This window comes from Peromyscus maniculatus, chromosome 2, assembly GCF_049852395.1.
Source record: "Peromyscus maniculatus bairdii isolate BWxNUB_F1_BW_parent chromosome 2, HU_Pman_BW_mat_3.1, whole genome shotgun sequence".
Lineage (NCBI taxonomy): Eukaryota > Metazoa > Chordata > Mammalia > Rodentia > Cricetidae > Peromyscus > Peromyscus maniculatus.
Genome location: NC_134853.1, coordinates 76,965,656 through 76,988,591, shown reverse-complemented (window position 1 = coordinate 76,988,591; position 22,936 = coordinate 76,965,656). Strand labels below are relative to the sequence as shown.

At 46.4% G+C, this 22,936-nt stretch overlaps 1 protein-coding gene across 2 annotated transcripts in view; it reads left to right on the top strand.

The window, feature by feature from the left end:
• Abca1 (ATP binding cassette subfamily A member 1) overlaps positions 1 to 22,936 on the top strand; it is a 126,200-nt gene that overhangs the window by 32,987 nt on the left and 70,277 nt on the right. For both annotated transcript variants that reach the window (XM_006995104.4, XM_042271181.2), the window contains exons 5-6: positions 338 to 456; positions 20,630 to 20,751. In XM_006995104.4, the coding sequence (XP_006995166.1) occupies positions 338 to 456; positions 20,630 to 20,751 (241 nt within the window). The remainder of the gene's footprint in view (positions 1 to 337; positions 457 to 20,629; positions 20,752 to 22,936) is intronic.

The following is a 22,936-nucleotide window of genomic DNA, read 5'->3' as shown; positions in this document are numbered from 1 at the left end:
CAGATGCGTATAATCGAGGGCAAATTCATTACTGTACATGTATTCATATTTGTTTTCAATTCATATTTGTAATCAATGAAAACATTTTCATGGATCATTAAGCATATTTTGGCTATAGGCACTAGGTTTATTGTGGGCAATAGGTAGCCGTGTGTGTGTGTGTGTGTGTGTGTGTGTGTGTGTTTGTGCACACACTGGCTTTGGTGGGTAAACTGGGCCTGGACACATGGGTGGACACTTGAGGCTGGAATAATGGCTAGGTAGGAGGGGCAGCCAGGCTGGGGAGAGGCAGCTGGCCTAACCAAGTCTTTTTGACGTTTTCTTGTTCCCTTTATAGTGTGTCTCGCCTGTTCTCAGATGCTCGGAGGCTTCTTCTATACAGCCAAAAGGACACCAGCATTAAGGACATCCACAAGGTCTTACGAACGTTACGACAGATCAAGCATTCCAACTCAAGTAAGCAAAACACTCTTCCTGTTCATGCATCTCGAAGGGGACATTTCCCTGTCTGTGTGTCCTGGACTTGTTCTCAAGCTTGCCCTAGAGCGGTTTCTTTTTCAGTGGCTGGGTGGTTGGTCTCCTCTGAAGGAAGCATTGGCAACAAAACTCGAAAAGCTGGTTGCTATAGACAGTGGCTCTGGGGACACAGATCCCTGACAGGAAAGGCACAGGCTTGCCATGAAGGCCAGCAGGAGCACAGATGACTGCCAAGGGCATTTTTGAGCTGCCCATAGGATTTCTATGGATAGACAGATTTATAAATGAGGTATTTCTGTTTATGTGAGAGCAGCTAGAGTTCTAACTTAGTATGGATAAATAAAAGTTAGGCACATTTTTTGGAGGGGGAGGGGGCAATTATTTCTAAAGGGAAACTCATTTTTCTTCCTCGGAACTAGCCATTTGGATTAGTCTGACAGGCATTTGAATTCTGATCTTGAAGCAGTGAAGTCTTTACCTTAGATCTGCTAAGTGCCCAGGCCGTGAGTTCCTGGCATGCCTCTGAGAATGTGTCTGAGGAACATACAGTTTGCTGACCATGACATTGGCTGCATTGACCACAGCCTGTCAAGGGGGTGGGGGCAGTGTTTGATGTCATGGTGCAGGTCAGACTGGTGTGCACAGTGAGGACTGAGAAGCAGCCAGGAAGCCTTCAGAAAGCTGGTCTTGTCACCATGTGCAGCTGTCCTGAACTACGTCAGTGATGAAGTGCTCCTCCCATCATGGGCCAACAGTGGCCACTGCTCCGAGAAAGTCCTTTTTACCCACTTTGACATTTGAGGAGGGAGTGGATTGGTCTAGCCTTTCTTGAGAGGCCTCCCTCCCAGTTTGTGATCCATTTGGCATGAGAAGAAATGGTGTAAAATGTTAGCGTTTAGATGGATTGGGTGGGAGCTCGTTCGTGAGGATGCAGAACTATGGTTTCCTTGGGTAGCAGAAGAGGCGTTTGGGGGTGCTGGAGAGCTCAGAAGTGACCCGTGCATGGTGCCTTTCCAGAGGACCCAAGTTCAGTTCCCAGCCCCCACCTTGGGTGGCTCACAACTGCCTATATCTCCACCTCCAGGGAGTCTGATGGTTTCTGGCCTCTGAGAGCATTGCACTTACATGCACCCCCGCCCCCCCACCTCCACACACACAAACCAAAAAAGTTTTTAAAAAGAGGTGTTGCTGTAGGGGACTCCTCCATGACAAGGAGGGTCAGAGCTGATTGGGGTGGCACAGAGTGGGTGTGTGGCATCAGCAGAGAGGCATGGGCATGCTCTGGTCCCTGAGTCACCTGTGAGGCACTTGCAGCTGGTCTGTTCCTGGATGTGCAGCCAGATTGTCTTGAGTTCTCTTTTCTGTCATGGAGGCCTCTGGTCAAGGCCAGGCTTTTCTGTCATGGAGGGCCCCTGTTAGGTTGTCTTGCAGCAGCAGAACTGGGTTATTTTTTCTACCTCCAGGAGATGGTGCATTGTAGAGGAAAAGTGCCAGTGCATTACTGTGTGACTTTGTGAATAACCCGTGGTCCCTTGGGGGTTATCTCTTCTTATGGAAAAATGGGTACAGCGCTAAAACAGTATTTGATACCTAAGAAACATTTAAGGAATACGAACCATGATTATTTTCCTAAAAATTACTTTTAGATTTATTTATTTTGTTCTATGTGTATGGGTATTTTGCCTGCATGTTTGTATGTACGTCGTATGTGTCCCTGATGTGCATGAGACCAGAAGAGAGCATCAGAGTCCCTGGAACTGGAGTTAAGGTGGTGAGCTGCCATGTGAGTGTTGGGACTAGAACCTGGGCCCTCTGTAAGAACATCCAGTGCTCGTAACCACTGAACCATCTCTCTAGCCTTGCTTATGATGATTTATTTTCAAGCCTGGACAGCTCAGACAAAACGTTTAACATGTCTGAGACTTAATTTCCTGAGTTATTTAATGTAAATAATATTACATTATTATGTACAGTATAATGATATACTATTATATCATTAGTACGGTAATACCTAAGATGCAAAGTCTAACACAAGGTCCGGCACATAGTAGGTGCTTTAGAAACAGAAGCTAGTGCTGTCCTCACACGACATTGTTGCATTTCTGACCATCAGACCTTGTTCGTCTGCCTCTTCATGTGTGAGGCTGGCAACATGGACGGGAGGCATTTCCAGTTCTTAGTGAAGGCTGCCTAGAAAGGAGGGTCTTCTTTTAACAGCTGGTGTTGTGAAGCAGGATGGGCAAAGAAACCAAGAGTGTGTGCACAGCTCTTGAGAAGGAAGCTGGCTTCCAGTTTTCAGTGCCCCCTTTGCCCAGCAGCTAGTTTTGCTTGGTTTTAATCTGTGGTCCTGTGCTGCAGATGAGACCCAGGAACTCGCACAAGCTAGGCAGGCACTGAGCCATTGAGCTACATCTCCAGCCCCAGCTAGTCCTTGAATCGCTGTCATTTTTCTTCGTTTATCCTGAAGTAGAAAGCCAGGCCACAGTTATAGAGGAAGTGCAGAGAAACGCTGCTTCCTTCTCTAGGAAGTGGTAGCCTTTTGCCGGTTTTGGAACCGCTATTGGAACCTTTTGCTGATTTTGAAAAACACCCCACTGGTCTGAACTGGAGGCTGGGAATGTCACTGTTGTTCCCTACCAAGATACCTGTAGTATCCTTCTACTTCCGCTTCTCAGGAGGTAGCTCATCTTGGGTGTTGATAGCTCGAACTGTCGGGAAGTATTTGCCACCATGCTGTACTTTGGAGGGAATCAGTCTAATTCTGAGACCCTTGACAGTCTGAGGACAGTTCTTGTGTCTCTTCCTGGATTCTTTTGTTTTTCTCATCTCAGTGGCCTCCAGTTCTCTTATGCAATGCTTTCCTCCTGACTTCTGCCTCGGCTGGTTGCTTCTCAGGGCGTTTGTGTCATTCCCAAAGTTTACCAGAAGTTACAAAAGGGTTTTAGCGTAGAGGAGAAAGGGACTTTTGCCTGTTTGAGTGCCGTATTTCTGTCTGTGCAGTCTGAGATTGCATGAGGCTTTTGATGTGCTTATCCTGTTGACTCATCATCCATGTGCAGCCAACTCAAACTGCAGGTCTTACGAATACGCAGAACTGCAAGTAACTTCTCTTTCCCCTAATTCTACCCCTGGCTTTCCGAGCCAAAGGGAACATGTCCGTCTCTTCTAATATACGTTATTAAATCCCCTTTCCTTCCTTATCTTACTCTAGCCACCTCAGATCCCGATTCTGCTGTGTTTATATAGCTGCTGCTTGTTGCTAGGGGTTCAGTGACTCTCCTTTGGTGTTCCAGACAGTGATCCCTATGAGAACAAGGCTTGAGGCTGCGATTGGTCCCTCAGAGACTGCCCACTCCTTAGGGTCTTAGAGAGCTACTTGCCTGTGTGGTCATTGCTGGAACCACTGGGTCCTGCTTTGGAATCCACTTGGAGAATTCATTTTGTTCCTTCCTCAGTGTACCTCTGCTAAAGCCGTTGGCCTGTCCACAGGGACTCTGTAGATACAGGAGTCTACTCAAATACTCTCGTCTTGCCTCAAAGTGTCCCGGGCTACAACATTGGTTTGTTGTTTAGAAACTGTTTAGTTCGGGTGTAGATTCATGGGGCAGGCTACCTCTGTTAGTCAACTCTGTGCCAACCATGCTTTCGTAGGTGCTGAGATGGGGGGCAGGGGAATTCGGGGTCGGTCTTCCTAGAGGGAATCTGATGCTGAAAGTGGAGGTGACTCCTTCAAGTTGATGCAGTCATGGGAGTGATATCCTAGGAATGAGGCACAGCCAACCCTAGCTCCCCTGTTCAAGTCTTTCTCCAGAGTACCATCTCATGCTGTTTTAGTGTTGTTCCAACTTTAAAAGTTAAGTCACGGATACCTCCTCTATTTATCACTGAATCCATCCGGATGAGAAGTCCCAGGATGAAGCCTTACAGGTCTGCCTCACCCCGTTTTCATATTGCTGGAACATTTTGGTCACTTCATTGGTTCTTCTCTAAGCCAGGGTATAACCAGCAGGTTGAGTGGTGGCTGAATCAGTTTGGGGGAGTTAGTGTGGGAGCTCATTCTGTCTTTGCTATCGTGATCACAGCTCAAAGGCAGTATCAACGTTGGCTAAAGTCCCAGAAACCCCAGAAAAAGTGACATGTCAAGATTCTAACCCCGTGACATGTAAACTTGGAAGGACATTGCTTTTGAGTTTGATGTGGTATTTGAGATGATTTCTGATACTACAGCAATGACAACTTCTTTCTGACCCACGTCAAGTTGCGGTTTCATGAGTGTGATTGCTCAAGTGGCTATTAAGAAAGACAAGATAAAGTTAAGGAAGGCATTGTTTCATGTGGCTGTGGTGAAATCTTGGAGAGCAGTTGGTAAATGACTGAAGATTGGAAGATGCTGGTGGAGGAGAAAGGCTTGAGGCTGTGTGGAGACCGTTTGGGTCACGCTCTCAGGTTCTCGCTCCCCTTAACTGTGACCGTTGGGTAACTTTTGATTCTTCCTGGCCCGCTACTCATTAGAAATTGGACACTAGCTACCCTGTGGGTCATTGAGCATTCAGTGATGTGCTTCCTGTGGGTTTCCAACAGTGAACATGAGCACAAGGGCGACACGCAGAGAGTCAGAAATGCTTCCCTTCCTTTGTATTCCAGGGAGTTTGACATTTGCCGACTTGTTCACCTTTTCTGGGCCTTACATTTTGTTGTCTGACACTTGAGATTTGGTTAAGTGACTTGAAGGTGCTTCATCTTAGAGTCTGGGTTGGCCCGAGGATGGTGATACCTGTGTGACAGAGGTGGTGTGGGTCACTAGGTTGCAGCCTGTTCAGGGCGGGATGAGGCCACGTGGGTGGTTCTGCTCGGAGCAGCAACACATTAGTGATGCATGGGAGCCCTGAGGGCGTCTTCAGAGGATGAAATGAGAGCAACTCTAATACCTGCCCTTTCTCCTCACGTGACACCGTCAACTCAAGTGAAACTGCTCTGGACGACATCAAAGCCAGCGCAGGCCACTGTAGAACCACTTCCGTTGTGTAAACCAGGCCCCAAAGGAAGTCAGTCTAGATTTTCTTTTACGAAATTTACCTCCCACAATTTCACTGGAAGGGCTCACCTGAGTCCAGGGGTATAACATGTTCTGGAAAGGTAGATTCTCACTTCCATGGAGGGCCCTCTTGAGGAGGCCTTAGCAGTGGGCTTACTCCCAGGTATGTTTTTGTAAAATCTGCAAAGGTTAGATAGAGTCTTAAAAAAAAAATGCAGCCCCTGCCCCTGCCCAGTAGGAAGCCCCTTCATGCCCTCAGCCTCCTCTCTGGCCCTGTCTGTCCTCCAGCCTCACTAACGGCTCCTGCTTCTCTTGGCCCCGGTCTCGTGCCTCTGGCCTTTTCTCTAGGGATGGTGAGAGGAGCCCCAGGGAAGCCCTTCCTGGCGTTGTGTTGCCGGTAGTGAGGACAGGTTAGAGAATAAGGTGACCAGCCTTTTGCTGCTGCTGGTGTCCTCGCTGCTTCCCTTTCTGGCTTTTAGCTCCTCAAGATGATTTGCGTAGTGACCATGAACGAACACGCTCAAAGCCGCTTCCCACCGAGCCTGTCTCCTCCGGTATCTGCCTTTTCCCAGTGCCTGCTCCTTGTCCCCTCCACCATGGACGCAAGTTCCTGTGACAGGTCAGGGCTTCCTACTGGGCATGGAATCCGTGCAGTGCTTATTTGTGCAGGGGGCTGAGGCGTGTGGCCTTTCCAGGGGAGACCATCCTCAAAGCCTAAGAACATGCACATGAAACACACACATACCACCTTGCCACAGTTAGCTCAGCCCTTGTCCAGGGAATTCACTACGGGCTCCTGGAGTCTCACCATTCCTTATGTTGATCTAGGGACAGTTCCCCTGTTTGGCTTGTATGGGTTCTGTAGCGGTTCTGCATTCTTTACAACTGTGTATGACCCAAGTGGTGTGGCTAGGGCTATCAGTTCCTGTGGTGTGGCTGGATGCCAGACAGCTGATCTCCTGTGTGCATGGGACTCAGCCAAGATCCCAGCTCTTAGCCCTTAGCTCTCTAGGTGTCTGGCCCTGTGCCAGTTTATAGCCACACTGGCATGCTTTAAGTACAGAAGTCCAGAGGGTACTTTGGGGACCACAGAAGACTATTTTCTGGTCCTTTGTGTTTGCTCCAGGAAAGGCAGCAGGGACAGCTGAGGGGTGACCTCAAAGCTCTGCCTGTGTGTGCATGTGCTCCATGGTCCATGGGAGTGACACTCTCCATGAGAACTGTGCTCTTCCAGGTCAGGCACTAGCCACCCCACTGGGCTCTCTGCTGTGGCCTTGTGTTTTCTTCAGCTTCCAGTGATGAAGACTATGGTGATAGCTCACAACCCCTCCTCCTGCCCTGTCTCTGATTCAGGGGCTTTTCAGATGCAGAAGCCCCTGAAGCTCCTCAAAACTTTGCCAGCAAAGAACCAGGGTGCCTATTGTGCATGTTGGCACTGGACTGGAGATGTCTCCAGGTTATGGAGGTTGAGACTGAGGGTGATCCAGGGCAGTGGTGGACATGTCATTGTCCTCAGTGAAGTCTGCTTGTCTCTGTCCCTTCAGCTACGTGTCATGTTGAGGTAATAGCATGGCTGCCATTTTTCGTCCTATTCAAAATGCAGGGCTGGTTCGGCCTCTCCATTGTGGCTTGGATCAATGCGTCTGTGCATTTCTGTCTGCAAGCTGTGCTGGACTTTGCTTAGGGAAAACGGCCATACCGTCTTTGCCTGTCTGGTGATACTGACAAGACCTGATAGGAATCTTTGATTCTGAGTTAATCTTTAAAAGTCAAAAAGAGCTGAGCTCGGGGCGGGAGGGGACAGAATGGTTGTAGGGACATGGCAAGGAAGTTGGCTGAGGCAAGGATTTAAGGATAGGTCTTAGCCGGGCGTTGGTGGCGCACGCCTTTAATCCCAGCACTCGGGAGGCAGAGGCAGGCGGATCTCTGTGAGTTCGAGGCCAGCCTGGGCTACCAAGTGAGCTCCAGGAAAGGCGCAAAGCTACACAGAGAAACCCTGTCTCGAAAAACCAAAAAAAAAAAAAAAAAAAAAAAAAAAAGGATAGGTCTTGATGAACAGTGAACAATTTTTAAATAACCCCCTGAACCGGACAGTCAGAATAGTTGAGTTCAAATCCTGCCTCTGCTGCTGCTCAGTTGTACCCATGCCTAATTATATACCACCCTGTGCCTCGCTTTCCCCCAAATGGGCTAACAAGAGCACCTCCTCAGGGATGGTATAGCAGTGAAATGAACCAGTGAGAACAAGGCATTCCATACTGACCTAAAACACAGTAGGTAGCAGACCTCGTCTCTTGTCTGCTGTGTTTTCACTGTTATCGCGGGAGGTAGGGCATTTCTCTTTGCCTGTGCACATGAAGTTCAGAGAGGCTGATTACCTTGCCTGAGAAACCACAGTTGGTGACAGGTGACAAGACTAGACTTTCAGTCTTTCGTACTCGGTTGCTGTCACATTCTAGAGAGAGCTGCCCTCGACACCTGTAAGGCCCCTGTGGTCCCTGCACAGGCACAGACAGGCTGAGAAGAGAAAGGATAAGAAGGCATCTGAGATACGTGCCAGATTCCTTCACTTCCAAGCTTCATATGCAACAGGCACCAGGGGACTTTTCCCCCCCGAGGCCTATCTCTGAAGACCATCTTGTGACTCACAGCTACTTCTCCTTTTTCGCCTGAAGTTCTGCCTTCTGTTTCACTGGGGCGGTTGCTCAAGTTGGGTTTAAAGCCCCAAATGTCTGGCTTTCTGCCCTTACACCTGACATGCGCATGTCATCTTATTGGGAGATCTGAGGACATGTGTCAGCATGTCATCAAAATGGAAAGCCTGTAAAATCTTTGGGGGATGGTGATTCATGTCCTGTGTGGGCTTGTCTAACGTGTTGATTTGAGGCTTTAGAGTTCCGCAGTTTGAAACCTTTCTACCTCCATGAACATTTCCCCAGACCTGTCAAAGCCACACTGTGTCCCAGAGCCCAGTCTGTTGGTTGCCATCCAGGGCAGAGGCCTGGCTCCAGCTGAGTGGTGGTCAGGGGACGCAGAGCTCCAGTGCAATGTTGAAATATTGCTTGAGCTAAATCACACCAAAGGTCAGCTTTCCCAGACAAGCATAGAAAACACAATTGCATTCAATTACAGAATGCCATGTAATCCCACAATATCAGGCTGCTTTTTGAAAAGCTTGAAATGTGACCATCAAACAATAGTGCTGTATGTCTCCTGCCTTTCCTGTGTAAGATTTGTTTACCCTGTGGGTGGTAAAGAGCAGCTTGGGAATAGTCTTATCGAAAACTTCGTGCTTCTAACCCTCAAAGACCTCTGTTGCATGGAGGTGCTGAAAGGCAATGTTAAATTTACTCTGTCTACAGACAAGGTCGTACAAGGTCGTGATGACATTTTGCAATAAAAGATTGTAATGCATAGTATATATTCATTACATGGTCTCAGGTCATATAGGGGTATACTCACATAGGTATGCTTTGTATGTTTGTTGCTGTGTCATGGAAGGGTGTACTAACATAAATAGGCACTGTATGTTCGGTCCCATATCATATAAGGGTCTACTCAGGTATGCACTGTGTGTTCCATCCCGTGTCACACAAGAATATACTCACATAGGTATGAATGCATTGTATGTTTGGTCCTGCATCATAGAAGGGTGTATTCACATAGATGTGCACGGTATGTTGAGGACGCTCCTCCCGTACCCTTTCCTCTTCTTTTGCTCAGCTCTCCCTCTCATTAATTCTCTTTATTTTCCTAAACAACTCTGCTTCTACTTTTATGTCATACATACATGGTTCTGTTACATACATGGTCCTAAGTATCTGTATCAAATCCAGAGAAAAACACAGACTGTCTGTCTTTCCGAGACTAACTTAATTTGATTAGTATGATTATCTCCGGTTGTTTCCATTTTCTCCAAAAGCCATAGCTTTGTTCTTTGTGGCTGAAAATGTTCCACCTCTTCCTCTGTTGTTGGACACCCAGGTTGGTTCTATAACTTAGCTATTATGCATAGAGCTTCAGTGAATGTTGATGTGTATGTCTGTCAGTGTGGAATTTTACATTTTGCATGGACTCTGGAATTTGGTTTTTTTGAAGCAGCATTAGCAGATCAGTACTGTCCCCATTTGATTGATGAGAAAACTGAGTCTGAAAAGGTTGTGCTGTTGCTTGGTGCCACAGAGTTGGAACTTGGGTCTGGGTCTGTGAGACTTGAAGTTCCACATCTTTGTACCACACAGTGATGCCAGGTTGCCGCACTTCAATGTGAGGAAGCGTGGGTGACATCACAGCTTTTGATTTTAGAGAGTAGAACAATGCATGCAGTTGCCACTAGAGTGGAAAGAACTGGAGTTGTGAAATCAGTGTGGTTTTACACTGTGACCTTGAGCCAACTGCTCCCTTCTCCTATCTGTTTCCTGGTTTGGAAAAACGAGGATAACAACAATGCCTTTCTCGGAAGCTGTTTTCAGAGGTTCTGGAAATTGATCTGCATAATGTGTCTGAGGCTTTGTAAATACAACTCGGTGTTTCCTGCCACAAAGTGCCACTACGTCCTGGTAAATTTATTAATTTTAGACGTTAGAAGAAATCAGGCGATGGACGCATCATGTCTACCCATAGTTCTCCCTAAACCCGCCTGGAGAGAATCCCACCTCAGTGTCTGACTTGTGTGCTCATCTTCCTCTCCTTCTCTTGTTCCTAGTCTGTCTGTCTTTCTCTCTGTGTCTCTCTGTCTCGGTTTTTCCATCTTTCTCTCTGTGTGTGAATTGTGGAGGCTAGAAGTTGATGTCGGCAGGGGTCATCCATGCTCTCCACCTCATAAATTGAATTGTGCTCCCTCACTTAAACATAAGTTGAATGGTGCTCCCTCACTTAAACATAAGTTGAATGGTGCTCCCTCACTTAAACCCAGGACTCACCTGTTTGGCTAACTTATCTACCCCGCTTGCTCTAGGGACCCTGTCTCTGTCTCTAGTGTACCTCCTGAGCTACCTCCCCAACCCCTATTCTCTGTGATTTTCAAGTCCCCACAAACTGATTCTAGACCTGCATCCTGTCTGGTCTCAGTCAGTTAGAGACAAGTCATGCTTGATAACTGGGTGGTTTTAACTCTCCCCTCCCCACAGACCTCCTCACCTCTGCCCCTTCTGCTGCGTGATTCAGTCTTTCCTGTCTCTAAATCATATTTTCCTGGTTGGACCTTTCTCTCCTTTCTCCTTCTGTCTTTGGAGCACCTTTTCTGCTTTGCACCCCTCTGGTATTCACAAAAGACTCCCTAGGAAGTGTTTTCTTATCAGCTGTTTTCATGGTTTCCCTGATACTGGCTTCCCATTTCTTGTTTCTTTTTAGATTCAGAACTCTTCTGGGCCAATGTTAGCAACTCAGCATTACCTTTCATTTTCTTCTGAGCTGCCTCTGCCAGCCTGCATGTGGTCACCACCTGCTGGCCAGGGAGAGCCACAGCCTACTTTGGCTCCTTGTTACCATTCAGACACTTACTAGATGACGACCAGTCCTCATTCCAGGGGCTTCTAGCAGCTTCTCCCACTTCCTTCTTGTTAGTAAGACATGCATATTGGTTTAGTCCATTCTAGCTTCCATAAGAACATACCCACGGCTCAGTAGTTTTACACAATAGAAATTGTTTCTAAGGAGCCTGCAAGTCCGAGGTTGGGGTGTCGCAGTGTCATCTCTTGTGGGCTCCCCTCTTCTGGATGGGGAATCCCTTTACTCTAACTTGGTAGAAGGGACGTAGAGGAATGAGTCCACCCTTCAAGATCTACAAATAAATAAATAAATAAAATTATATTATTATTTTTACTTTTCATGTATATGAGCATTTGCCTGCATCTATGTATGTGCATCATCTGTGTATGTGTGTCTTCAAGCTTTTTTAAAAAAGTACTTCAACGACAGTCATAATCCCATCCAAGAGGACTCTGCTCTGATGACTGCTTTACCTCATAGGCCTCTAATTTCCCAGCATCTTATCCTGTCAGGAGAGCTACTGCCTTAGTGCGTGGATCTGGGGAAAGATGTTCCCTTCTCATCTTATCTGATTCTCTATTAGTAGACAGGGCTGCTCTGCCCCCATACTCTGTACACATCTCCTCTTAGATGGCAAGGGCAGGGATTACATTGTGTAATATCTCTTTTGTTCCTGCCTTTGGGACACACTGAATAGTTTTATTCTTTTGAATTTAGCGCTGGTATTTTGGTACAGTAGACATTTAACTAATGCACATTTACTAACACCAAATACTTTACAAAACACAAAGTGTCTAAAGTTTCACTACTTCTGTTGGTGCAGAGAGAAGATTCTGGCATTGCTACTGTTTGTCCCAAACAGTTCAAGGTGTATAGCCATGAATAGTCAGGTCTCTAGGGAACTGTTCACCTAACTGCCATGACGATTTTATCAGCATGCATTTAGAACATATTTATTTAGTCTCCAGTTTGTATTATATCTGAATACATTTTTTCTTATGCATTATATCTGTATCATGCTTAGTGCCATTAGTGCTTGCTCGACCCACACTGGAAGGTAGACTTTTGTTTACAAAATACAGAGGCTCAGAGGACCTGAAAAGTGAGTTCCAAAGTCCACAGAACTAGAAAATCCTGGAACTGCAATATGGCACACTTCGTAAAATTCCAAAGCTGAGCTTTCTAAAGTTTCTTGGAATTCTCCAGAAAGCAGAGAAACTTCTTCAGGGCCCTATGACTGACAGTGAGGTCTTAAGGTGTGTGTACCCCACAATCTGGCCCACCCTCGTCCACACTAGCTGTTACCCCACGGTCTAACCACCCAGCTGCCTCTCCTCTCCAGAGTACCTCACAAAGCCTTCTGGAGACATCTCACCCCTGAAGAAAGCACAGCCCTGCATCACTAAAGAAACCCAAGAAACAGATTCCCTAACGCTGGGCATGGTGGCATGCCTGTAAATGCCTGCACTTGGGAGGCAGAAGCAGGAGAGTGAGGAGTTCAAAGCCAGCCTTGGCTACACGAGACTCATTCTCAACAAAGGAACCAAGTAACCAACCACCCGAGAAACAGGTGTGATTGTTTCCAGCCCCTTGGTTGCTGAAAATATTTCAGTCTTGTTTATAAGACTGATCACATAGGCTAAGTAAACCACAAGAATGCCATCCAGCCCCCCTCACCCCCACTTCAAGCCTTTGCTCATTTGGTAGAGCCGGGGCGAGGAGACCCCCACCCCACCCCACCTCTCCCCTCCCCTGCTGCCACCCCAGGGGGTCCGTTTGAGAAGAGTGTGCAGGCCAGGGATGCTGGTGTGTCTTTTGTCTACTTCTCCTTTTCCTCTTTGGCCGCCTCCACCCACTTCTCAAGCTGCTGATTGCTGTGGTTCCTTTTTGTGGAGAGCACAAGACTGCAGAGATCTTGAAACTGAAGCTGGGGCTTGGAGAGGGCACTGACCGAGAGTAACCCCAGCGGCTGGTGCCAGGGCTTCCCTCCTCCTCCTTCTCCTTCCTTCTCCTCCCTCCTCCTTCCCCCTCCTCCTCTGCTCCCAAGCCTGGGGTCCAGCAGGCAGGCTGGAGAGAAGGGAGGGAACACTTCTTTGGCCCGGAAGACCCCCAGGGTTAGGGCTTCTCTTTACCACCCGCCTCTCTCTGCCTGTGATGCTTCCTTAGCTTGGGCGCAGAGGCCTGACCCAGATGACTAACTAGCAAGAAACCCAGGATTGTGTCTCACTCTTTCCCAGCCCACGGACGCAGCTCATCTGTTTGTTCCCTTTAGACGCCAACCTCTGATTTTGTTTTCCCTTTCACTCCCCCTTTGCCCTGCTTCACTGTGCCCAAAGCTCCAGGGACAGGGTAGGTGGCTGTTTGCCTCTCAGGCCAATCAGGAAGCTGGGCTCAGCAGCTCAGGTGCTTTGGTCCATGCTGAAGGGATGGCAATGAGAGAACTCCTGTGGCCTTTTATTGCATACAGCTTTGTGTCATATTCTGTGAAGGTTATCACACCTTCTCATGTAAATACTCTGAGCTAGTCGGCTCTTGATCTTGTGTGACTGTGTGTGTGTGTACATACTAGGCCAGAGGTCAGCTATGAATTTAGGGTCTCTCTCTGAACCTGGGGCTCACTGATTTGGATATACCAGCTGGTCAACAAGCCTCAGGTATCGGCCTATCTCCACCTTCCCAACACTGGGATTGCAGGCGTGTTCCACGGTGCATGACATTTTACATGGGTGTTGGGGGCGGGAGTTCAGTTCCTTGCGCTGGCCCAATAGGTATTTTATTGAGTGGGCCATCTTCCCAGCCCCCCTGTCAAGTTTACATTCTTAATCTTTGCTTTCCACACCAACCTCTGAATGTCATTAGTTCCATTTTATTTTAAAAACATTTTTGCACTTGATGTATCTGTTTTGTGTGTGTTGGGATGGGATGTGACGGGAGAGGACAACTTGTACAAGTCACCCCACGTGGGTCCCAGGATTGAGATTGGGTGGCCCGGCTTGGTGGCAGGTGCTTTCCCTGCTAAGCCATCTCGTTGGCTCCATTTGATGTCTAAGAAAACCGAGGCCAGGAGAGACCAAGGAAAGGAGCCAAGTGAGGTTCATAGGCGCCGAGGTGGAGAGTGGCCGAGCTGGTGTTTGAGTCTGGCCTTTCTGAAGTTCACAGTCACAGAGCCAGTGTTTGACCCCAGCCTTTCAGATATCTATCTCTGGTGCTGGATCTCTTGGGCCCTGTGTTCCTCTCAGAAACATGGAAAATAGTTTTTCAGAGAACATTTTCCCCAACCACATATTCTACAGAAGCCAGGCCCACGTCAACTCATTTGGTTAAGAGTTAAATGACTGGGTGGGTGACTGTCTTTCCCAGCAAGTGTTCTTTGTCTTCCCGAGAATTCCTGCTGTGCTGCTATTGGTCATCTACTTGTGTCTAGCCTCCATTGTCTGGCCACACTGTGATCCTTCTTGTTGATTCTCTAGAAAATGTTAGGTTTATTATGTTTGTATTTTTCACCATCCTCATCCTCCTTCCTTCTCTCTCCTTTTTTTTTTGTAGTACCGAGGATTGAAGGGGGAGGGGGGCGTGGGGGGTGGGGGGGTCTTTACACGTGAGAAAAATGTTCTACCCCTGAGCTATTTCCCCTGCCCATTTCCCCCTTTTCTTTGTGAGACAAAGAGTTGTTAAGTTGCTGAAGCTGGCTTTGTACTTGTCATCCTCCTGCCCCAGAGCCCCAGATAGCTGGGTTATAATGGGCCCGTGCCATCAGGCCGGGCTTTTATTCATTTTTTTCATGAAGTTCTGAATAGACACTTGAGTGAGCCTTGACCTTTCCTTGCACGCAGTATCAGCAGAGGCAAAAAAAAAAAAAAAAAAAAAAAAAGGGAAAAATAGTTCTGTTCCTCCTGGGAACTCAGCCAGGCAAATGCAGAATGCACACATAACTCTGTGTGCACACACATGTGCTCACACAGAGGCATCTTCTTATCAGCCATGAACTTGGCATCCCGATGTTCTTGGCAAGTCCCTTCTCTCTTCTTATCTATTCTGAACACAGCAGCTCAGCTCATGAGAACGGCGGACCAGGATCATATGAGCAGCTCTTTAGGGAATAGTTCACTCAGCACAGGCATTCCGCCGGCTTGCCCGCACCTCTCTCACTAAACCCTCACTGTCCATCCGGGGAGGTGGATGCTATCGTCATCTTTGTTGTTTGTTTGTTCACGTATTTGTTTACTTTCTTATTCTGGTACTGGGGATGGACCTCAGACTTTATGCCTGCTAGGTAAGTGCTCTAACCACGGAGACACACCCACAGCCTTTTAAAATTTTTATTTTGAGACAGGGTGTCTCTCACTGGGTTGCCCAGGCTGGCCTTGAGCTCATATTGTGGACCAAGAAGACCTTGACTTTGTGGTCCTCCTATTTCAGCCTCCTGAATAGTTGGGATTGCAAGGGTGAGCCACTGTGTCTGGCTGTGTTTCATCATTTAATTAACTTGGCCTCCCTCTGTGTTATTTTGCTGTGCTTCCAGCTGCTGTCTCCCAGATGCTTCTCCTCCTCCCTTGGGCTGATGAAAGCAAGTGGGTTTTCGGGACACTCTCGCCATCTTGACTCCATTTGCTTCACTGTCATGTCCTGATTGGTCTTTCCCCTTCCCTCTACAAGATGAATTTATCTCTTTAAAACTGGCCATTTCCCAGGTCACATCAGCTTATTTTACATTCATGCATTTGTATCCATCTACCAACCCATCCATCCATCTACTCATCCATCTGTCTGTACCCATCCATCTACCCCCCACCCATCTATCTCCTTCCATCCATCCATCTACCCCCACCCATCCATCTCTCCTTCCATCCATCCATCTACCCCTACCCATCCATCTCTCCATCCTGTCATCCATGCAGCCATGCAGCCATGCAGCCATGCATCCATCCATCCATCCATCCATCCATCCATCCATCCACCCACCCATCCAGTATCTTCACACAGAAAGAATAGCTGTTTCTGTCATCTGGCTTGGTCCGTTATTTTTATTTCCTTACCCACCTAGCTGCATAATGAAGACAGAGACCAGCAAGGACAAAACCACTCTACTTCATCCTTAATACTGTTTCTTTCCCACCTCTCTTTTTTTTCCTCCCACTTTTCAGATCTGGAGTTTTGTGGAATTTGTTCTCTCTCTCTCTTTGTTCATAGACATACTGAGAATTTACTGTGTATATAACCCCCTGAGTACAGAATTTCTGGGTGCCTGCCATCATGAGAGGGATTGTCTTCATCCTACTAAATTCTAGGGGTGGTTGATTTGTGGTCTTTTCTACAACCGTAACGTGATTTCCTCCATGATATTCTTGCAGATAATTTCATCTTCTTCTGACTGCTTTTAAGGACTGTCTTCCTCTACCGGCTTTCTCCCCCTTTCTTCTGTTTTCTGTAACTTGTGCGCCTCTTCATCCCTCTTACTAATAACCAAGAAAACCCCTTGAGGGCAGAGCTGTGTTCTCATTTTTTTCTGCATGTTGCATGTAGTGTAGCAAAGCCAGGTAAAAGAGCTGTTCTAATGACCATGAATCTGTTACCATTGATAAGCACTGGTCACAAGTCAGTTACTCATTGCTCTGGATTATAAACATCTCTAGTCTCCAGGTCTTCAAAATGTAGGTTCTGCTATCCTCCTTTATAGATAATACTTGGCTTCACTAAGACACGGTGAACCTTCTTATGGCCACACAGCTAACTTATAGCAGGACACACTGCTACATTTGGGGTTTTGTGGTTCCAAACTCCTTTTTGCTCATATAATTTTGTTTCTGAGTTATGATCTGTCTGTGTAACCATGGCTGAAACTTACTTTGTAGCCCAGGCTGGCCACTATTTTGCAGTCCTCTACCTCCCACATACTGAGACTACAGGTGTGCACTGTAGCAGGAGACTTAACAGGTCTTATTAATAAAATCAAACCTGAAGCCAGTTATTGGGGTGAATGCTGGAAGATCAGAGAAGCAGAACAAGCCACAGCCACCTCACCTCACCAATTCCTCAGCTGATCCTGTTTCCTCAGACTGGAAGCTTCTGAGTCCTCATCCAGAAAGAATCTCAGCTGAACTGTGCTACTCAAAGCCTAAAAGCTTAACCAGCCAAATGCTTCTAGTTTCTGGTCTTCACGCCTTATATATCTTCCTGTTTTAGCCATCACTCCCTGGGATTAGACGCTCACTTCTTGGGATTGAAGGCGTGTGTCACCATGCCTGGCTGTTTCCTATGTGGCCTTGAACTCACAGAGATCCAGAGGGATTTCTACCTCTGGAATGCTAGGATTAAAGGTGTGAATGCCACCATTTTCTAGCCTTTGTATCTAGTGTCTGTTCTGTCTCTGACCCCAGATAAAACAGTTTATTAGGGTGCACAATATTTTGGGGAACACAATACCACCACAATGCACCACTACATCCACTTATTTTTTTCTAACGGCTGGAAAATTTTGTTTTTGTGTTAATGTCTGAGACCCAATCCCTATCCCCAGCCATTCTGGTTCATTGCTCTGGGGTGCGGTCTAGGCTTTCTGAGTTTTTTAAAGCTCCCGAGTGGGTCTAGCAGCATCCAAGGTTGAGAACCAGCATACCACACGCTTTTGCCTTCCTGTGTGTGTATGAGTTCCAGCTGTTGGTGGTGATGTGACAGTAGAAGATAATGTGTGTATAGCCACGTGACCGGACTGTAAGTTTGAGTTGTTTGGAGCCAGGGATCTTTGGCCCTCCCGGCAGCTTCCCCACCCAGCTCGTCTGCCACACCATCCTCCTGCACTGCCAAGGGCAGTTGACTGTTTAACCGGCTTCTTGGTTTCTGTGTCTCGTCCAGGGGATAGGCAGTTAGACTTTGACCACATCCAGCTGTTTTTTTTTTTTTTTAAATCTCTAGAGCCTGTTGTATCCTCCAGTCCTGTTGACATAACAGGAGCGTCTTATAAACATGCCAAGCACATTTGCTGGTCTCCAGAGTGTTGCTGGGTGACTGAGACCCATTGAAAGTGCAGCCTGGGTCAGCCTCCCACACTTCTGCTGCCCCAAAGGGAGGGAGCCGCTCTCAAGTGTCTAAATAGGATGCTGTGTACCGCTGTGGCTTTGCTTAGGAGGAATTTGTGTTCAACTGTTTGATCCGAGTGTTAGTTCAGAATTTATTGTGTTCTACCAAGGGTTCCAGAGGCCTCTTTTGACCCTCATTTTATAGGGAAGGTCATGGAAGTTTAAGTAGGTCAAACAATCTGGTAAATAAATGGATGTAGAACCCAGGTTTTGGATTCCCAGTATGAGTGAGTGAGTGTGTGTGTGTGTGTGTGTGTGTGTGTGTGTGTGTGTGTTATAGGGTCTTGCACATACTGAGCCCCAGTTCTCCTTTTTTTTATTTAGTTATAAGTGTGTCTGCCTTTCCTTAAGCTTCAGCTGAAGCTCTCTGCCTTCCTTCCTCCTTCCCTCCCTCCTTCCCTCCCTCTCTTCCTTCCTCCTTTCCTCTTTCTCTCCCTCCCTTCCTTCTTCCTTTCCTTCTCTCTGTCATGAGAACGCTGGGGTGTTCAAGATGTTATTGTCCTTGGGAACACAATTCTAGTGGTCAGAGTTCTTATTTACTCCTGGGCTGTGGTTTAGGGATGATCCTGACATCTTTAGCCTCTTCCTGGACCCACTAAGCGGAAAGATACTTCTGGAATCTTTCTGGTAATCTCAACTAGTACTTATTCAACTGTCATTAATAGCAGTAATTCTGTGTCAGGCCTAGTTCTACTTATTTGGAACACTGAGATAAAAGGCATTTTGTATTCTTATAGGCAGAGTTTAATACAGGCAGTATTTAAGTAAAATAACATGTCATAATTTATGGGTCCTAGACCTAGTATACTGGAAGTGTCAAGACTGCTTTATTAAAATGAAGGTTTGTGAATGGTCTCCCTGAGAACCACTGGTTTAGGATCTGAAGGGATGAGACCTGGAGGCTAGTTTTGCATGCTTCCTCAGTGAGTCTTAGGAGCTCTGAGGCTTGGCAACCACAGACTTGGATTCAGTGGTACTAGTGTGTGTCTTGTATGATGGAAAGAGCAGGCAGATGACAGCTTGCTGGAGTGCTGATTTCAAGAAGGGGCACTCACAGGCCTATGACCAGCTTCTGGGTGTCATGAGGAACCGTAGGAACCAACCACAGAGGCGTTGAGGAGAACCACTTCTTATCTATTCATTCTGGAGCTCCCTGAACTTTGCTCAAGGCAAAGTCGCTCAGGCATCTTCTGATGCCTGGGTCATTTAGTTCTTTTGAGGGCGTGCTTGGGCTGTTTTTTCTCCATGTTGGGAGACCCTTTGAGATCCCAGGATAAACCCCAGTTCATATCAGTACGCCCTGTATTTTTGTTTTCAGATGAAGCCTCTTTTTCTTTGGGTAAGTGATTTGTAAAGTTTGCCCTCTAGTGGTCAGATTGTGTGTGGGCCTGTGGGCTCAAGTCTGCAAATACAAATTGCAAAAAAAAAAAAAAAAAAAAAAAAAAAAAAGAATTCAGGTTATTAGAAGTTTAGAGTGGAAAGAGAAGAGAAATATAGTCAATAAAATAAGGCAGGAAAATGATGGTGTTGTGGAGAGGGTCCCACCCAGCATCCACTCAGAATTCCCTTGCTTCAGAGCTGAAGAACTTGAGGCTCAGAAAGATGTTAGAAATATTCAAATGGTACCATCCTATGTTGCTTCCACCAGAGACTAAAATTCTGAATTCTTGGACAGTGCTTTTTCTATTTCATGACACTGGGCTGAAACCTTTCCTGAATGCACTTGGAGAGCTAATTGCTTAATGAGAGTCAGTGTGAAAGCTTTCAGAAGTCAATGCATTTAGGGTGTTTTTTTTTAAACATGTTTACATATTTTTCTCAGTGTTTGGAGGAATTGGGGTTTGCATCTCTGTATCCCATGGCCAACCATGTCTGTAAAAACACCTGGATATGCATCAGAGGTCACCCCAGTGATTCTTGAAAGTGTGGTCCCCATCCTGGCAGCATCAGCACCACCTGAGAGCTTGCAAGATGTGCAGATGCTCCAGCTGTGCCACAAGCCGCCCGAATCAGATGCTCTGGGGCTGGTGTGCAGCAGTCTAGGTGAAGCAGCCCATCAAGCGATTCCGAGCCACAGGAAAGTTAGAGAACCGTTGCCTGCTGATTCAGGAGCTTAGCCCCTGTGGCTTGTGGAAATAAGGCTTTCAGTATTTTCAGTTCTAGCTACGTGGCAGGGCACTGGGGCGTCAGGAGCAGCAGGGATCGTGTCACAAATTTCAGGGAGGATGGATGAGATCATTTTAAAGGTTTGGATTTTCAGTTGTAAACAAGGAAAGACCGTGTGTGTAACAGCACTGTTATGCCGTTGCAGTGTAAGAACACACACTGAGTGTGGCTCAACATGTCACCAGAAAGTAATCTTTCCATGTCTTTCCCAGTGAGACAAGCGCCTGCAACTCACTTCTCAGTGTATGTAAGCCAGAAGCCTGTGGTCACCCATCCGTTTAAAATGAAGCGATCAATATTCTATTCTTCTCCACCTGCCCCATAGTGGTTGTCCCCCCCCCCTTTTTTTGCTATTAACTGTAAACAAAACACCATTTTTCAATAGACTTGAAGCTCCAGGATTTCCTGGTGGACAATGAAACCTTCTCTGGATTCCTTCATCACAACCTGTCCCTCCCAAGGCCCACTGTGGAGAGCCTGCTGCAGGCTGATGTCAGTCTCCAGAAGGTAAGCTGCCACCCTCAGTTACATCACTGGGCCTGAGCACTATTGTATTGTTGGCTTGGAAAACAAATAAACCCCTGTCTTTGAAACAGCTATGTAGAAAGTATTAGAGCTCACATCTATTTTTGCCTCACTTTATATGACCTGCTCTGGTTGGCATGGACAAACCCTGCAGTGAGGGGAATGTGTCGCCCAGCATCGGGGCAGGCCAGCTTGTTGAAATGAAGTTGATTTTGTGTCTGCCCTTTGGCATTGTAATGACTTCCTCCTAAAGGGGTTATATTATGTTAAGGTGAATTAAGCTTTTTTTTTTTTTTTTTTTTTTTTTTTAAATGTAGTTCGGAAATAAGAGCCAAAGGTGTGGATTCTTTTTTTTTTTTTTTTTTTTTTTTTTTTTTGGTTTTTCGAGACAGGGTTTCTCTGTGTAGCTTTGCGCCTTTCCTGGAACTCACTTGGTAGCCCAGGCTGGCCTCGAACTCACAGAGATCCGCCTGCCTCTGCCTCCCGAGAAAGGTGTGGATTCTTGAACTAGAATCTATCACAAAAGATTAAACAAAACACCCAGTGCTTCATTTTAAAGATAGGGAAGATGTGTAAGGAGAATTCTATTAAAAATTTAAGTGTAATATTAGTGTTTACATAGAATTTTCATTTTAGGGTCCTAGAGAACTTCCTGGCATCATTTATTTTCATACATCTCCTGGGCAGAGTGCATAGCTATAATTTTTTTCAAAGCTTTTTCTTCACTTGGTTCTCTAGCAGAAAAGAGAATTGACCCCACACATGGCCTTATGCCTCTAAACTGGCTTGACTTTACAGTAAGCAGAAGTAGTGGGAGTGTTGATGCTTGAAGAGATCTCTGCTTCACATGGCTGAGAATTTTTAAAATTAGAAAAATGTGCTTGCTGCATGCTCTTATGAAACTAGGAAAATATGCCTTGTGTTTACCAATTGTGTGGTTGGGAGGTGGGCCAGAGGCAGCAGGCTTTTGAAATCGTTGCGTTTAGCATAATTTCCATTGTCCCCTGCCAATTTCATATCTGTTACATGCCATCAACTTAAAATAAGAGGCATCCTGGGCAGGTCTTTGCATGGTAATTAGAGTTTCTGTGTTGTCAGGGTTCTTCATCACAGCATGGCAACAGGGACTAAAGACAGGAGTAAGCCTGAAGTGTACTTGAGTATCTGGCAGAAGGTGAAAATTGAGTGGACACCGTGGAGGGTCAGATACTCTGCAGTGTTTACAATCTGCGTGGGTGCTGAGAGGCACTGGGTTCATCACTCATGTTCCTCTACAGGGCTGCTCTGTGACCAGGGTGGACTGTATTCATTAAAGCTGATAGAGGGGTTGGTGATGCTGTAATAAGAAGCCCAAATCATTCATTCGTCCTTACAACGAATGCTGTTCTAGTGATACGAGTGCAAATATGAGCCCCATAAACAAAGGCAGCTCCATCTTATTCCACAGCATTCTGTTGGCTGGATAGTGAGGCTCACATCTGTACCTGGAAAGGCTAACTAGGTAGAGGTGTATGGCCAGAGAGAGGTTCCCTGCTGGGTTTGCTATAGAACAGGCAGGAATGACTTAGAACTGGTCTACCAAAGAGTTGATAGGGGCCTGCTTTTCCATGTTCAGTTTTTGGGCAAGTAAAATGAAATATTCCTGATCCCGGCATTCCTTGAACATAGTTCTATGGATTTGTTAAATACCTATACAGATTTAGGGTGTGTGTATATATATATATATATATATATATATATATATATATATATATATATATATATATATATATATATTTGTGATTCAGCCAAATTTCAGTGTCCAGTGTCATAAATTCCAGAATAGTTAGGATGACTTTAATGGTTCCAGGGGTTTAGACTCTGGGGTTCCATTAGCTGAATCATGTGTTCCAGTCACATTGCAAGAAAAGACTTGCATTAAGAATTTCCCTGTGCTAGAGGGGACAACAGCGTGGAGATACTGAGTCATGATTTCAATTTTGAAACGTGTAGCAGATTGTGCCTTGATTCATTCCCTGGTTTGGTAAAGAGACTTCACCCCTGGGGTGACTGTGATGGTGATCTGCTTAAGATCTTCCAAGCTGTGTTGATGTAGGTTTCCCCCCAAGGCTCCCAGGACCCAGCTTTCAGTCCTGATAATCTATTCTCCTCTCTCTTTACATGAAAC